At 44.7% G+C, this 14287-nt stretch overlaps 1 protein-coding gene across 2 annotated transcripts in view; it reads left to right on the forward strand.

The window, feature by feature from the left end:
* Positions 1-556: 556 nt before the first annotated feature.
* Positions 557-14287, forward strand: part of gchfr (GTP cyclohydrolase I feedback regulator) — a 32677-nt gene continuing 18946 nt past the window's right edge. Inside the window, exon 1 of one of the 2 annotated variants that reach the window (XM_041215255.1) lies at positions 557-717. In XM_041215255.1, coding sequence (XP_041071189.1) covers positions 682-717 — 36 coding nt within the window. In that variant the 5' untranslated portion in view covers positions 557-681. The remainder of the gene's footprint in view (positions 718-14287) is intronic. The other variant, XM_041215256.1, reaches the window with a different exon arrangement.

Raw genomic sequence — 14287 nt, forward strand, 5'->3', positions numbered from 1 at the left:
TCCTCCAGCTGCAGTTGATGTTTGTCTTGGCGTGTGTCCCTGGGCACAGCCCGTAGAGCACAGAGTCCTGTGTCACCGCACTGCTCAGGATGAACCTTGACAAAAACCACTGCATCTCTCTCCAGACCTTCTTTGCAAAGGCACATTCCACAAGGAGGTGAACAACAGTCTCTTCCCCATCACAGCCACCTCGAGGGCAATGTGCAGAGGGGGGTGAGTTTCTTGCCATGTAGGAAGGATCTGACAGGGAGGGCCTTTCTCACCACCAGCCAAGCTACATCTTGGTGCTTGTTGGAAATTGGTCTTGGAATGGGGTGCGGTGTTCACCAAAATGATACCAGGAATGAATGAAATGCATTAAGTAGAGGAAAGCCTGTAGGGTTAATATAATTTTGAAAGTCTTATTAATGAAAGATAAAATAATAAACTTATTTGACGCACAGCATGACATAAATGCCAGTAGGTGGGCACATTCCCAGAGAGGCTGCAGTTGTACGGTTTATGAGCCAGTTCCATGAGGTGGCTATCTCTTTAAGAGTTATTGCGTGAGCTCAGGCAGGGTGTGATTGGCCGCTGCAAGAGTCGGTGAGGAAATTACACCATCTGTCCCGGGCTGCGGAGAGCGAAATATCAGCGCACCAGCGAGAGCTGCACAGCGCCAGGTTGCAAGGGGCTGTCAAAATGCCTTACGTGCTTATTAGCACCCAGATCCGGTTGGTGAGTATATGTCCACATTATACGGTGTGCGTGGGTACGGAGACGGGGGCATTTACACTGTTAGCTTCTTGGTCATTTTCAGGCACTAATCCCCACTCAATCCTCGTCAACAGCTTGCAAAATAGCGTCAGTCCCCGACCTTATTGTCATTTAATCGTGTAGATTAGTGTGTTCCTGTAACCAGTGTGCAATCCCCATTTACACCAAGGAATGGAGGAGCCGACGGGAAGTAGGAAGTGTCTGATGTGAGTTCATGGGGGTACTTTACACTAACAGCGAAAGTATCCTCTTGGCCTCGAATTAAATGAGCGAAGTTGATCTAATTCCCGAATTACCTCTATAATATATTTTGTTCTGATTCCGCCACTGCAAGGACTCGGGGGTCGGAGTGGTAATTTCAACTGAAATTGCCAGCGCAAATTGAAAATAATCTCGGGCCGGAGAGGTTATGCCTTCTATCCTGTCCTAGAATTATTGCCATGTCAATAGACTGATTCTGAAGTGGTGGATAAACCAGAGCTTTTCCCAACATTGGCAAGATTATATGACCTCAATTAGAAACTACACTGCAGCTTCCAATCCCAATCCCCCTTGATATCCACTCACACACGCAGTCTTGATGCTCTGCCCGACCCTGGCTTCAGCTTTGCAGCCCACATCCAGTCCAGCGTTAAGATTCCCTATACTCAGCACTAAATCGACAACAGCTTCTGCCTCCATCTCTCCCCCGCCCCCCTGCTGCTGAAAGTCCCTTTCATACCTTTATTACTTGCAGGCTTGACTTTTCTAAAGCGTTGCAGCTCAGGCAGATTGATCCAATTCTGAACTAAGTTCTGTTTGCATAGCTTCTCTGTTCTTTTTATTCTTCTTCCATGTCAAATGTCATTGCTTTGACATACAGTGAAATTGTGCTCCATGTTGTTTCTATAATAAAGTTCCTTTTTATGTGGACAGTCATTAGCCTGGGCCACTGCTCTCTCCCAGCTGAACCTTCCCATTTCTCAACTTTCAGTGGCTTCCAGACTTGTAGTGCAAACATTGCCCTTGTCTTCAAACTGCTCCATTGCTTCTCTGCTCCCAACCTTTGCAACATAGCCAAGTGGTTATGGTACTGGGCTTGTAACCTCAAGATCAAGAGTTCAAATCTCACAATGGCAAACTATGAAACAATGTAACTTCATCTGAAACAGATGGAAACGTGTTTGTACTCGAAAGAGTTACAGCATTATATTCCTCCTGGCATCATTCATTCTTCCAGCTCTGGTTTACTGCACATATCACTATTTCACTGCTGCACCATTGTCTTACCCTCATGTCCTGAAATTTCTTCGCTTTACCATCTTGTTACATTTCTCAAAATCATGAAAAACCTTCTTAAAACCCAAATGTTTTTGACCACCACCATCCCCACTCCCCCGCTGAGAGGTATTCATAATTTTATATCCTGGTGGGGGGCGGTATTGTATACAAGCCTGCCAGTCCAAATAAAACTACTTCAGAAGGTGAATTTTTCAAAAACAAATTTCACAGTAAGATTCAAATGGAAATAATATTTCCACTATTAATCTCACGATTTAAATAAAGCAAGTAAGAAAAAAATCTTGTCGGACAAAAAAACGCTAAAGCACGAAGTTCAGTTGCCAGGTATGTGTATCTGGTTTACCAGTAACTGTACTTCTATTCACTGCAATATCCCTGTAAATATTCAGAATCTTAAACCTGCCTAATTAGTTTCTACTGATTGAAGTTGTGGAACTGACTAGCTCTGGAAAGATACCCATTATTACTGTGTTTTCTTAAGTGAGCAAAAACGCCTTCTTTCAAAAAGAAGGAATGGTTTTACAATAATATTGAGAGGGAGGCTTGCCTTTAATGTGGAATTATACAATACATTGGCTTTAGTTGGTCATTTCCAATCTGACACTATACTTTTGGGCAGTGGTGGAAAAATGCTATTAAACTTTTAATGGACATCATCTTCAAGATGATCTCTTCTAAGACCCCTTGCAAGATATAAAACTTCCTAGTGTTCTCCCCCGACTCCAATTCCTGCCTGGCTGAAATCAGCTGAGCCTGGCACTGACCAAATGATGTAGTGGATTTACCTACTGACCCATCAGGAGAGCCTTTAAATTTAATCATCTTGTCAAAAATATATTATAAGTTTGTACTGTGGCAGGTATGCATTTACTTGGATGTTAATCATAGAATCATACAGCCCAGAAGGAATCCATTTGACCCATTGTGCCTATGCCGGCTCTTTGAAAGAGCTACCAATTAGAACCACTGCCTTGCTTTTTTCCTATTGCCCAGCAAATTTCTCCTTGTAAAATATTTAGCCAATTCCGTTTTGAATCTGTTTCCATCACCCTTTCAGGCAGTGCATTCTAGATTGTAGCAACTTGGATATATGAAAAAAGTTCTCATCATCTCCTCTTGGCTTTTTTTTGTGAATTATCTTAAATCTGTGTCCTCTGGTTACTGACACCAGCCAGCTGAAACAGTTTCTCCCTATCTGATCTATCAAAACCCTTCATAATTTGAATTATTAAACCTCTGCTATATTCACGTCATCCTAAGACCAAGTATTTCCAGCTTTGTAACATCTCTAGACTTCACCACTGTCTCAGCTCATCTGCTGCTGAAACCCTCATTCGTGACTTTGCTATCTTTCGACTTGACTATTCCAAAGTACTCCTATGTAGTCTCCCACATCCTACCCTCTGTAAACTTTGCTGCCTCATATGGCCTTAACCATCAATATACAATCAACACCTATACAGTGGGAAGCTTTTTAATGGGTTCCCATAAAGAGGGGAGCAGGCATCTACTAAATGTCAACCCAGAATTCAAAGATCTGCAGCTATTAGAACTGAGAGGATGAATCAACTGATTTAAAATTGGGAATATTAGCACTAAATCAAAGGCTTGTTTCAGGCAATGGAGTAAAATTATCTGAATATTTAAGAAAGCTTTTGGACATGGAGTGCCTTACCAAACACAACAATGAAAGCATAATCTAAAATAGCTTTTCTGTGGATACCACAAATATTTTAAAAATATATAAATTAGAAGGTTATGAAGCAAAAGGCAGAGGAATGGAACTAAGTAGGAACAGGAGTAGGCCATTCAGCCCTTCAAGCAAACTGCTTTCACCTTTTTGATTGCTTTTTCTATCTTCTGCTAAATTTTAATGCTTCCTGTATTTCAAACCCCAAATCTCACTGCTCGTCTACAATTCCAAGTTTCTCACTATTTAACAAAGAGATTGTTCCTTGGAGCAATATGTTGTGGAACCAGCTAGGGAGCTGGCTATGCTGGATGTGGTTTTGTATAACGAGATGGGATTAATTAATGATCTCATAGTAAAGGATCCTCTAGGGAAGAGTGATCATAGCATGATAGAATTTCAAGTTCAGTTTGAGAGTGAGAAACTTGAGTCCCACACTAGTATTCTGGAGTTAAACAAAGGTAACTACATAGGTATGAGGGCAGATTCGACCCTAGTGGACCAGACAGGAAGACTACAAGGTAGGACAGTTGATGAACAGTGGCAGATATTTAAGGAGATATTCAATTCCTCCCAAGTAAAATATATCCCTATGAGGAAGAAAGATGGTAAGGGGGGAAAAAGCATCCATGGCTAAGCAAGGAAGTTAAAGATAACTTAAAGGCAAAAACTAAGGCATATCAAATTGCAAAGGTCATTGGCAGGCTGGAAGATTGGGAAACTTTTAAAGATCAAGGTTACTAAAAAAAAAAATAAAAAGAGCAAAGGTAAATTATGAAAGAAAACTAACACAAAATGTAAAAACTGATAGCAAAAGCTTCTACAAGTATATAAAAGGAAAGAGAGTAGCTAAAGTGAATGTTGGTCCCTTGGAGGACAAGACTGGGGAGTTGATAGTGGGGAGTGCAGAAATGGCAGAGATGCTTAATCAATATTTTGCCTCAGTTTTCACAGTGGAGGACACTAGCACCACCCCAATAGTAACAGGTAGTGCAGAGGATATAGAGAAGGAGGAACTTAGAACAATCACCATCACTAGAGAAAAACTGAGCAAACTATTGGGATTAAAGGGTGACAAGTCCCCAGGACCTGATGGCTTACATCCCAGGGTCTTAAAGGAAGTGGCAGTGGAGATAGTGGATGCATTGGCTATAATATTTCAAAATTCCCTGGATTCTGGAAAGGTTCCAGTGGATTGGAAAAGTGCTAATATAACTTATTCAAAAAGTGGTGGGGGGGGGGGAGAGACAGAAAGTAGGAATCTATAGACCAGTTAGTTTAATGTCTGTCATTAGGAAATTGTTGGAATCCATTATTAAGGAAGTAGTAATGGGGCATTTGGAAAGTCAAAATGCAATCCATCAGAGTCAGCATGGTTTTATGAAGAGTAAATCATGTTTGACTAATTTTCTAGAGTCCTTTGAAGATGTGACAAGCAAAGTGGATAATGGGGATCCTGTAGATGCAGTATATCTGGACTTTCAGAAGGCCTTTGATAAGGTGTCGCACAGAAGATTAATACACAATATAAGATCAAAAGGAGCTAGGGATAATATATTAGCTTGGATAGAGGATTGGCTAACCAACAGAAAGCAGAGCTTTGGGATAAATGGGTCTTTTTCTGGATGGCAAGCTGTAACTAGTGAGGTGCCACAAGGTTCAGTCCTTGGGCCCTAACTATTTACAATCTATGTTAATGACTTGGATTCAGGGATAGAAGGTACTATAGCTAAATTTGTAGATGACACCAAAATAAGTGGGAAAGTAAGTTGCAATGAAGAAATAAGAAATTTACAAATGGACATGGACAGGTTAGGTGAATGGGCCAAAATTTGGCAGATGGAGTTTAACGTGGATAAGTGTGAGGTTATCCATTTTGGTCAGAAGAATAAAAAGGCAACTTATTATTTAAATGGAGAGAAACTTCAAAATGCTTCGGTGCAGAGGGATCTGGGTGTCCTCGTGCATGAATCGCTGAAAGCTAGTATGCAGGTTCAGCAGGTAATAAGGAAGGCAAATGGAATTTTGGCATTTATTGCTAAAGGAATAGAATATAAAAATAGGGAATTGTTGTTGCAACTGTACAAGGCATTGGTGAGACTGCACCTGGAGTACTGTGCACAGTTTTGGTCCCCTTACTGGAGGAACGATGTTTATTGCATTGGAGGTGGTTCAGAGGAGGTTCACTAGATTGATTCCAGAGATGTAGGTCTTGTCTTATGAGGAGAGATTGAGCAGTTTGGGCCTATACTTGCTAGAGTTTAGAAGGATGAGAGGAGATCTAATTGAGGTATATAAGATGCTAAAGGGGATAGACAAAGTAGATGAGGAGCGGATGTTTCCCCTTGTGGGGCATTCTAGAACGAGAGGCCATTGTTTTAGGCTAAGGTGGTAGATTTAAATCAGAGGTGAGGAATTACTTTTCTCAAAGGGTCATGAATCTGTGGAATTTACTACCTCAGAGTGCAGTGGATGCCGGGATGCTGAATAAATTTAAGGAGGAGATAGACAGATTTTTAATTAGTAATGGGTTGAAAGGTTATGGGAAGAGGGCAGGAAATTGGAGTTGAGGCCGAAATGAGATCAGCCATGATCGTAATGAATGGTGGGGCAGGTTCGAGGGACTGAATTGCCTACTCCTGCTCCTAGTTCTTATGTACTCTGATTTATCTTTCTTTGGTTCAAAGTGGATGATCTTGCACTCGCCCACATTGAAATCCACATGCCATAGTTTTACCCGCACACTTAATTTGCCTGTGTCCATTTGTAACCTGTACTAATTAAGAATTTAACTTGCTAACTTAGCATATTACGACTGGGTGAGGAGGAATAAGCTGGTTCGTCTCTTTTCCAACCTCCTCTAAAATTCTGTCTAAAATTCATTCCATGTGGATACCTTTTCCCAACCCAAATGTATTTAATTTTTATAAGGAGCCAATTTAACCAGGCTTTCTTGAGTCAAAGAAAGAGTAGGTTTATTAGTTATTAAAACCTGAAGAAAAATAATAAAGGCAAGACACACACACGAACTTCAGAAATGAGAAGTTAAGAGTCCAAATAAAAGTTTTTAGGTATATACAAATCAGTCCTTGGCTTGTCTGTGAGGCGTAAATGGTGGTACGTTGCGGCTGTTAAGTTGTGTCGTTTTGGTAGAGCTGACTTTGGCAAATTCACAGTCTGTTGAAGATACTTGTTGGCTTGTCCCAGAGGGAGAGGTGACCTGGTTGTCTCTGCAGGGGATAACTGAAAAGGTTGTCCTGTTTCTTTCTGCTTGCTGCCTGCTAGACAACTTGCCTCCAGCAAGCCTGTTGTTGTTCTTCTTGCTTCTGTCACTTCTTCTTGCCACTTGCTGGTCTTCAGCCAGTTTTAATCCATTTTCTCTATGTATTCCTGGGAGAGGGAAATAGACATGTCTTGCAACTACAGTCCGTTTTACTTTCAACTCAAATTTTTTTTTTATACATTCTGAGATATAAATCAACAGGAGATGTGTTTTTTGGATCTATGATGAGATGTACAGAAAACAGTCCATTGTCTCCACAACCACAGAAGATTAAAACCCAGCTTTTTGCATTTTGCACACCTTTCTTTGAAGTGTCTTTGTTTGAATTGGTCTTGACACCTCTTCAGGTGCAAAATTCCATGTTCTCAGGACAGGTCTAAGAGTATAATCGACATAGGAATTTTCCAGAAAATTGCTCCTTTACGGTATCAGCCATCTTTTGATCAGTGCCTTGTATTCCTTTAGAAAACACAGGTGTACCTTTAAAAAAAAAGAGATAAATTAAGTAAGTTATACTTGTATTTGTGAGTGTTAGGAACGAGTTTTAGCTTTAAAGTTTAAGTTTGATTTGTATTTCTGTATCCGTGTGTTAAGAAAGGTCAAATGGAGTTTTAGTTTCACATTAAAAGGCTGCTTGCATTTCTAATGAGACGTTTACGACAGTGATGTTGCCTAGCAACAGGGTGCCTGATAGGCAGGTTCCTCCCACAGACGTACACACAGAACTAAAGAAGCAGCAGTTGTAAATTCTGTTTGAAGCCAGGACCCAGAGGGACTGGACATGGGAGAGGGAACTGCAGATTTCCCAAAAGAACAAAAAAGTCCCAAGCTAAGAAATAGCCCAAAAGTCTAGGGGAGTGGAAGAAGAGAAAGTCCAAAGAAGACCTCCTGGTTAAAGGAAGGATGGGAACCTGGCAAAAGGCCCTGTGAAGTGAAGAGTGAGGAGCAGAGAGAAAAGCTCCAAGCTTCAGATTTAAAGTGAGAACAGCTTGCAAGAAGCAAGAAGGTTCAAAGAGACAACTGAAGGTCTGTAATTTTTTGCTATGGTCATGTGAAGCAGTGGTGTACTATTAAGGCTGAGTTGGTGAGCGAGAGTGCATGGAAGATAGATTGAATGCATGTGGTGACCCAGGGAAGAGGAACATCAGATGGAGAGTTCAAAACCCTGGAAGTGTACCCTTGTGGAAGGTGTCTGAGCGAAAACATCAGTTTGGGAGAAGATTCCAAAGCGAGATCCTGGAGAGTGGAGATCGGAATCCCTTATGTGGAATTCAGTGAGACTGGTTAGCTGACAGTGTGATAAGCATCTGGGTGGAGTTGAGAGATCCATAGCATCTGTTTAAGGTGGCATATGTCACTTGGTTTCAGAGTGTGGTGTGTCTGACCATAGGGTGCCATAGGTTTACATGGCCTGTGTGCTTACTGTGAACATTAAAGTATAAGATAGTTTTTGTGACTTGTGTTATCCTTACAAATCTGCATACATCTGTAAAGGTATAGTTGTGGGTGAAGGAGTGTTGTAATATAATTCATCTTTTCTTGTTGAATGAATATTTTATTCTAAAGTTCATCAGCTGACTCCTATGCCCCTGTTCCATAGCTACTCTACAAGTATCTAAACAAACAAAGTAAAAAAGTTAGGATCTATCAAGCTGTGTTCCACCCTGGGATCAGGCTTGGCCAGGGGTAACCTCAGCTTGGATCATAACAATGCCTGTAGGTAGTTGGTGAAGCTATAGTCTATTTTTCACGATGAGCGCCATCTGAAAACATGGATGTACAAGTCTCTATTCCTCTATCCGAGCTATTGATAAATATGGTGAAATATTGAAGGCCCCCAGAACAGATGCCTGGGGACCACCTCTCACACCTTGTCAATCAGAGTACCTGCCCTTTATCTCTCTCACTGTCCCCAATCTCCCAACCATTCCAACCCTAATTAAAAGGTTATCTCCAATCCCACATGCTCTGATTTTTGCTAATAACCTCTTTCATGCAATCTTACCAAATGCCTCCTAGATGTTCATGTAAACAAATTAGTGACTTTCTCAAAAAAATTCAACTAGATTTTTCAAATTTACCCTTAAAGCAATTTTGGCGCTCTCTAATCAGTTCATATTTTCAAGTGCTCAATCACTTTAATCCTAATGACAAGTTTAAGTAGCTTCCACACAATTGAACTTAAAGTAGACAAGTCTTTCAGAGAGCTGGCACAGGCACAATGGATTGAATGGCCTCTTACCTTGCTATAAAATTCTATGATGGGTGTGAGAGGACAATATGGTGGGAAGGCCAAAAATCAGCTTCATGACGTGAAACCAGTTTGCAATCGTCCGCTCCGCCTGTCAATGGCAGGCTGTGTTTCCTGCCGCCGCGCATCCGGAACTTCACTTTAATACATCTGCATATTGTTATAAGCCCTGCTCGCCTGAATCATTCCGCACCCCCCCCCCCGCCCCCCATGCTGGATCTTCCAGGCACATTGGCATGTGTGCTTCACAACAGTATTTATAAGGTGTGCACCTGGCGGGCTGCACTTTGAGGGGAATTTGGAGGTGAGTGCACAGTAACGTTGCGTAGCACTCGTGAGGGTCGCCTGTTGGACCTCAAGGTTGAGGCGCTGCACATTCAGGTCAGGGCGCAGGAAAACGCATTTTCCTGGCTGGGTGACAGTGTGGTGCTGGGGCAAGGTTGCACTGCGGTTGAGGCGAGTTGGTGGGTGGGGGGGTAGTACTAAGAGTTGCACTGCAGTTGATAGTAGTGCACAAGCAGGTGTGGGGTGGTGGGGGGTGGGTTGGAAGGAAGCACTCACGAATTAGGGAAACGTTATATAAAGTGACCATTTGTCCACAACTGAGACAGTTCAGACGCAGCCACATTGACATGCTTGGAGTCAGACCTCTAACTTCTCTGCCCACTCAAGCTATGCAGAGATCTGAAAATGCCACCAAATGCTCCAAAACTTTTCACCCCTTGGGCACAGACTGCAAACTAATGAGCATTTTAGTGGACTGCAGAACAATTGGATGACTGGGTACGTTGTACAATCTCCTTGCGAAAGCTGGCCATGGAGCAGTCACTGGTGGAGGTGTTCACAGCTCCTTGCTATGTCTTCATTCAGGTTTGGACCAGTCCCCCCAGTGATTCAAGCTGACAGTGCAGCCTTACAGTGTGGGTTAGGAGAATGCTTGCACCTGAGCTGAGAGCACAGTATGCAGTCCAGTGGGCAAAGCTGCTGCCGATCGGTCAGGTGGAATGGGGCAGAGTTGAGTGGGGTGTTGGGCAGCCATGTAGCGCACTAAACTCTGGCCAGCACTCTCTGGGATGCATTAAGGGATGCCCATAGTACCTACATTCCAGGAGGATGATGATGACATGCAGTGGTGACACTCCATAGTTCCTCCTGTAGCTTATGTGAATTTCTGGCGGATGGCAGCTTGCTTCCACTCTGTGAACAGGGTTATATCATGGAGTTGCAGCAGGGACACTTTAACTTCTGATCCTATGGTATCCTTCGGGAACTGAACCCTTAAGGACCACACTGTCACTGGATACAGATGCTGATGAGATGGGGGCCAGCCGCACCTAAAGGTTTCGGGAGCACACAGAGAGAATGGTGGTACTCTGTGCCGCTGGCCCCAGACATTCTGACAGCAATGATAAGCCTCATCGAGGTGCAGGCACGACTGATGTGTCCATTGACAGTGAAGGCACACAATGTGCTGGGAAGGTTGCACAAAGCATAGGGGTGAAGCCCTGAACTGAGACACCTGCCTTTATCTCGTGCAGGGATCAAGGTTTCACATCTGAGCAACATGAACATTGATCAACAGAACAAGGAGCCATAGGAAAGGATACATTCTTGGGAGTTTATTAACAAAGTGAACATTATGTACAGGTGATTAACACCCATGCCCAGGTCGTGCAACCACGTCTTCTTAACCTTCCTAGCCCTGTCGCTATGTCTTGGTGTTCCCCCAATATCCACTGTGGAGGTGGCGGCAGTATGCTGACTGCTATGCCCTGTCTGTTTTGACCTTGGCGGGCGTCCACTGGAGGGCCGAGACCTGGAGGGTCCCAGCCTGCTTTCGGGATACTGCTGTGTGGTAGTGGCACTCTCCTTGGCCTGTGGAGCTGGATTGGCTGGGGTCACCAGAAGAGGGGATTTGGATGGGCCGGACACTCGCGAAATCACCTGGGTGGATGGCCCTGGGGCGTGCACCTGCTGAACCTCCATATGGGTGCCTGAGGGCCTTTGGCTGACTCCTTGAGGAGAAGGGGTAGATGGAGTGAGATTGAGCCGCCCCACACCTCTCTCACGTTGACAGAGTTAGAGGCCAACTATAGCATCAGCAATCGAGTTCAGCCCATGCAGCAGTGCAGGACCGATGTGCTGTACCAATGTCTCTGTGGCGGCCACTATCCTACCAGTGTTGGCTTTGGTGCGTTGGCATGCCAACGCTATCACCTCAGCCTGAAAGTGGATGGACTCCTCCATTGTGCCTTGCAATCTGAGGAATGCAATGGACATCCCTTCCTCAGAGGTCAACAGCACAGAAAAGGCCCTTCGGCCCATTGGGTCTGTGCCAGTCAAACATGTACCTAACTATTCTAATCCAATTTTCCAGCACTAGGCCCATAGCCTTGTATGCCATGACATCGCAAGTGCACATCCAAATACTTCTTAAATGTTATGAGGATTTCTGCCTCTACCACCCTTTCAGGCAGTGAGTTCCAGATTCCCACCACCCTCTGGGTGGAAAAATTCTTCCTAACATCCCCTCTAAACCTCCTGCCCCTTACCTTAAACCTATGCCCCTGGTTATTGATCCCTCCACCAAAGGGAAAAATTCCCTCCTGTCTACCTTATCTATGCTCCTCAATTTTATACAGCTCAATCAGGTCCCCCGTCAATCTCCTCTGCTCCAAGGAAAATAACCTCAGTCTATCCAATCTCTCCTCATAACTAAAACCCTCCAGCCCAGCCCAATCAGGCTGGCTGCTTTGTCGGCACCACATCCACAAACATTCATTCCCTCCTCCACCAATGCACAGTAGCAGCAGTGTATGCTATCTACAAAATGCACTGCAGGAATTCACCAAGTGCTCCTTAGACAGCACTTTCCAAACACACGACTCCTACCATCTAGAAGGACAAGGGCAGCAGATAGATGGGAACACCACCAACTGGAAGTTCCTCTCCAAGTCACTCACATTCTGACTTGGAAATATATCGCTGTTCCTTCACTGTCGCTGCGTCAAAATCCTGGAACTCCCTAACAGCACTGTGGGTGTACCTACACCACATGGACTGCAGCGGTTCAAGATGGCAGCTCACCACCACCACTCAAGGGAAACTAGGAATGGGCAATAAATGCTGGCCCAGCCAGATAAGCCCACATCCAGTGAATCAATAAAAAAAAGTCCACAACCCAGGTCCTTGATTCAAGCCCTGGAGACACCTCAGAAGAGGAATCTGCTGAAACCTTCATTGAAGACCCATCACAGTACTCACCCACACCTTGCACCAGTGCAGAGATACATATCTTTAGAGTAGCCTCGGGATCCTAATCTGCTGAGCACATTGCACAGCAGGCGGTGGCAGGGACTTCCCAGGTTTCCGGCACTCGGAGGACGGCTGGAGACCAGAAATCTGCTGAGTTTGAGTCAGATGATGAGCTTCTGGACTCAATCATACCTCAGTTGCTGGAACTGCAGTAGCAAGCTCGAGAACATCAGGAAGGGATATCCACTACATTCTTCAGATTGCAAGGCACAATGGAGGAGCCTATCCACCTTCAGGCTGAGGTGATAGCGCTGACATGCCAACGCACCAAAGCCAACACTGGTAGGATAGCGGACACCATGGAGACTCCTTTGGTTGTTTGGCAGATGGGCCTGCGAAAGCAAAGGGAGATAATTAGTGCATGGCAGCGGCCTGTGAAACAGGACACATCACTCACAGCATGGCTGTCTGATGGATGTTGCACTGCTGGATCCTCACTTGGTTGAGCACTGCAGACCTCACTGTCTGCACAGGAACGGTCCAGATCCTCACCCCACCCCCCCCAGCTGGACGACTATTTTCAAAGCTCATGAGGACCTTAATTTCAGGCAGTTCTCCACCAGTCTGCAACCTCTCCCTCTTGTGTGGCAGCTTGTTCTGCATGAACACAGATGGAGAGAATGTAAGCAGAACCCTGCCAGGCCAGATGATAAGTATGCCTGGCATGTGTGGGTGGTGAGTGATCCCATGGATGGGATGAGGACAATGAAGGTGCATATGAAAGAGTGAATGGTGATGTCCCTTGAACTGGCAGTGAGTGAGATCCCTGTGGATGTGTGATGGGTTTGTGAGTTGGAATTGATGACTTACCCTGGCAGAACAAAGGAGATCATTCATCCTCTTGCTGCATTGGGTGGTTGTTGTCTTTTGCAGGGCGTTGGCATTGATCACCATTGGCACCACTTCCCAAGCCAGAATGGTGATGTTACACCACGCCTGCGGCCAGAGTGGTGGCAGACGACTTCACGGTGGGCCTTCACAGTGTCCAAAAGGTGTTCTAGGGACTCGTCACTGAATCGGGGGGGCTGCAGTCTTCTTGCCTTGTTGGGGCATATCTTTTATGCAGCAGTCCTGGGCTGGAAGCATTGAGAGGTGTGCATGCGGCTGCATTTTAAATACTGCGCCTGGTGTGAGGAAGCAGCCAAGTAACGGCATAGCAGGCGAATGAGAAGCCACCCGCCAGTGAAATGGTGCATTTCCCAGGAACGCATGATAAATAAGGCGAGATTGAGACGATGTGGCATGAAAAGCCGCCTTTGCAGCCGCCGGGTAAAATGTTCCTTTTACCACCTGCTACCACACTTTGGGCGGAATCGTCCACAGAACTGTTAAGTCCAGCGTGTTGGGGGGGATGGCGGGTTGGGCTTAAGTCTGGGAGGGTTAGGAAGAAGAGGGAGTTGGATCTGAGGAGGGCCTCCCCCTGATCTTCAAAGAGCAGCTCCTGAAGATTTTAACGCCCTCTCCTTCCCATACTTTAACATAGGTAAAAAAACTCGGGGTACCCACACCAAATGTTTTATGGCATGGACAGTGTATTATCAGGGTCAATTGGCCCCTGAAGAAAGCTGAAAACTTCCTCGCCTGAAAGCTGGGTTTATATAGGTGGACAGTGGTGTAGTGGTAATGTCACTGGACTAGTCATTTAGAGACCCAGGCAAAGGCTCTGGGGACATGTATTCAAATCTCGAGGCTCAGGGAAATGCTCTGGTAC

Source organism: Carcharodon carcharias, chromosome 20 (genome assembly GCF_017639515.1).
Source record: "Carcharodon carcharias isolate sCarCar2 chromosome 20, sCarCar2.pri, whole genome shotgun sequence".
NCBI lineage: Eukaryota > Metazoa > Chordata > Chondrichthyes > Lamniformes > Lamnidae > Carcharodon > Carcharodon carcharias.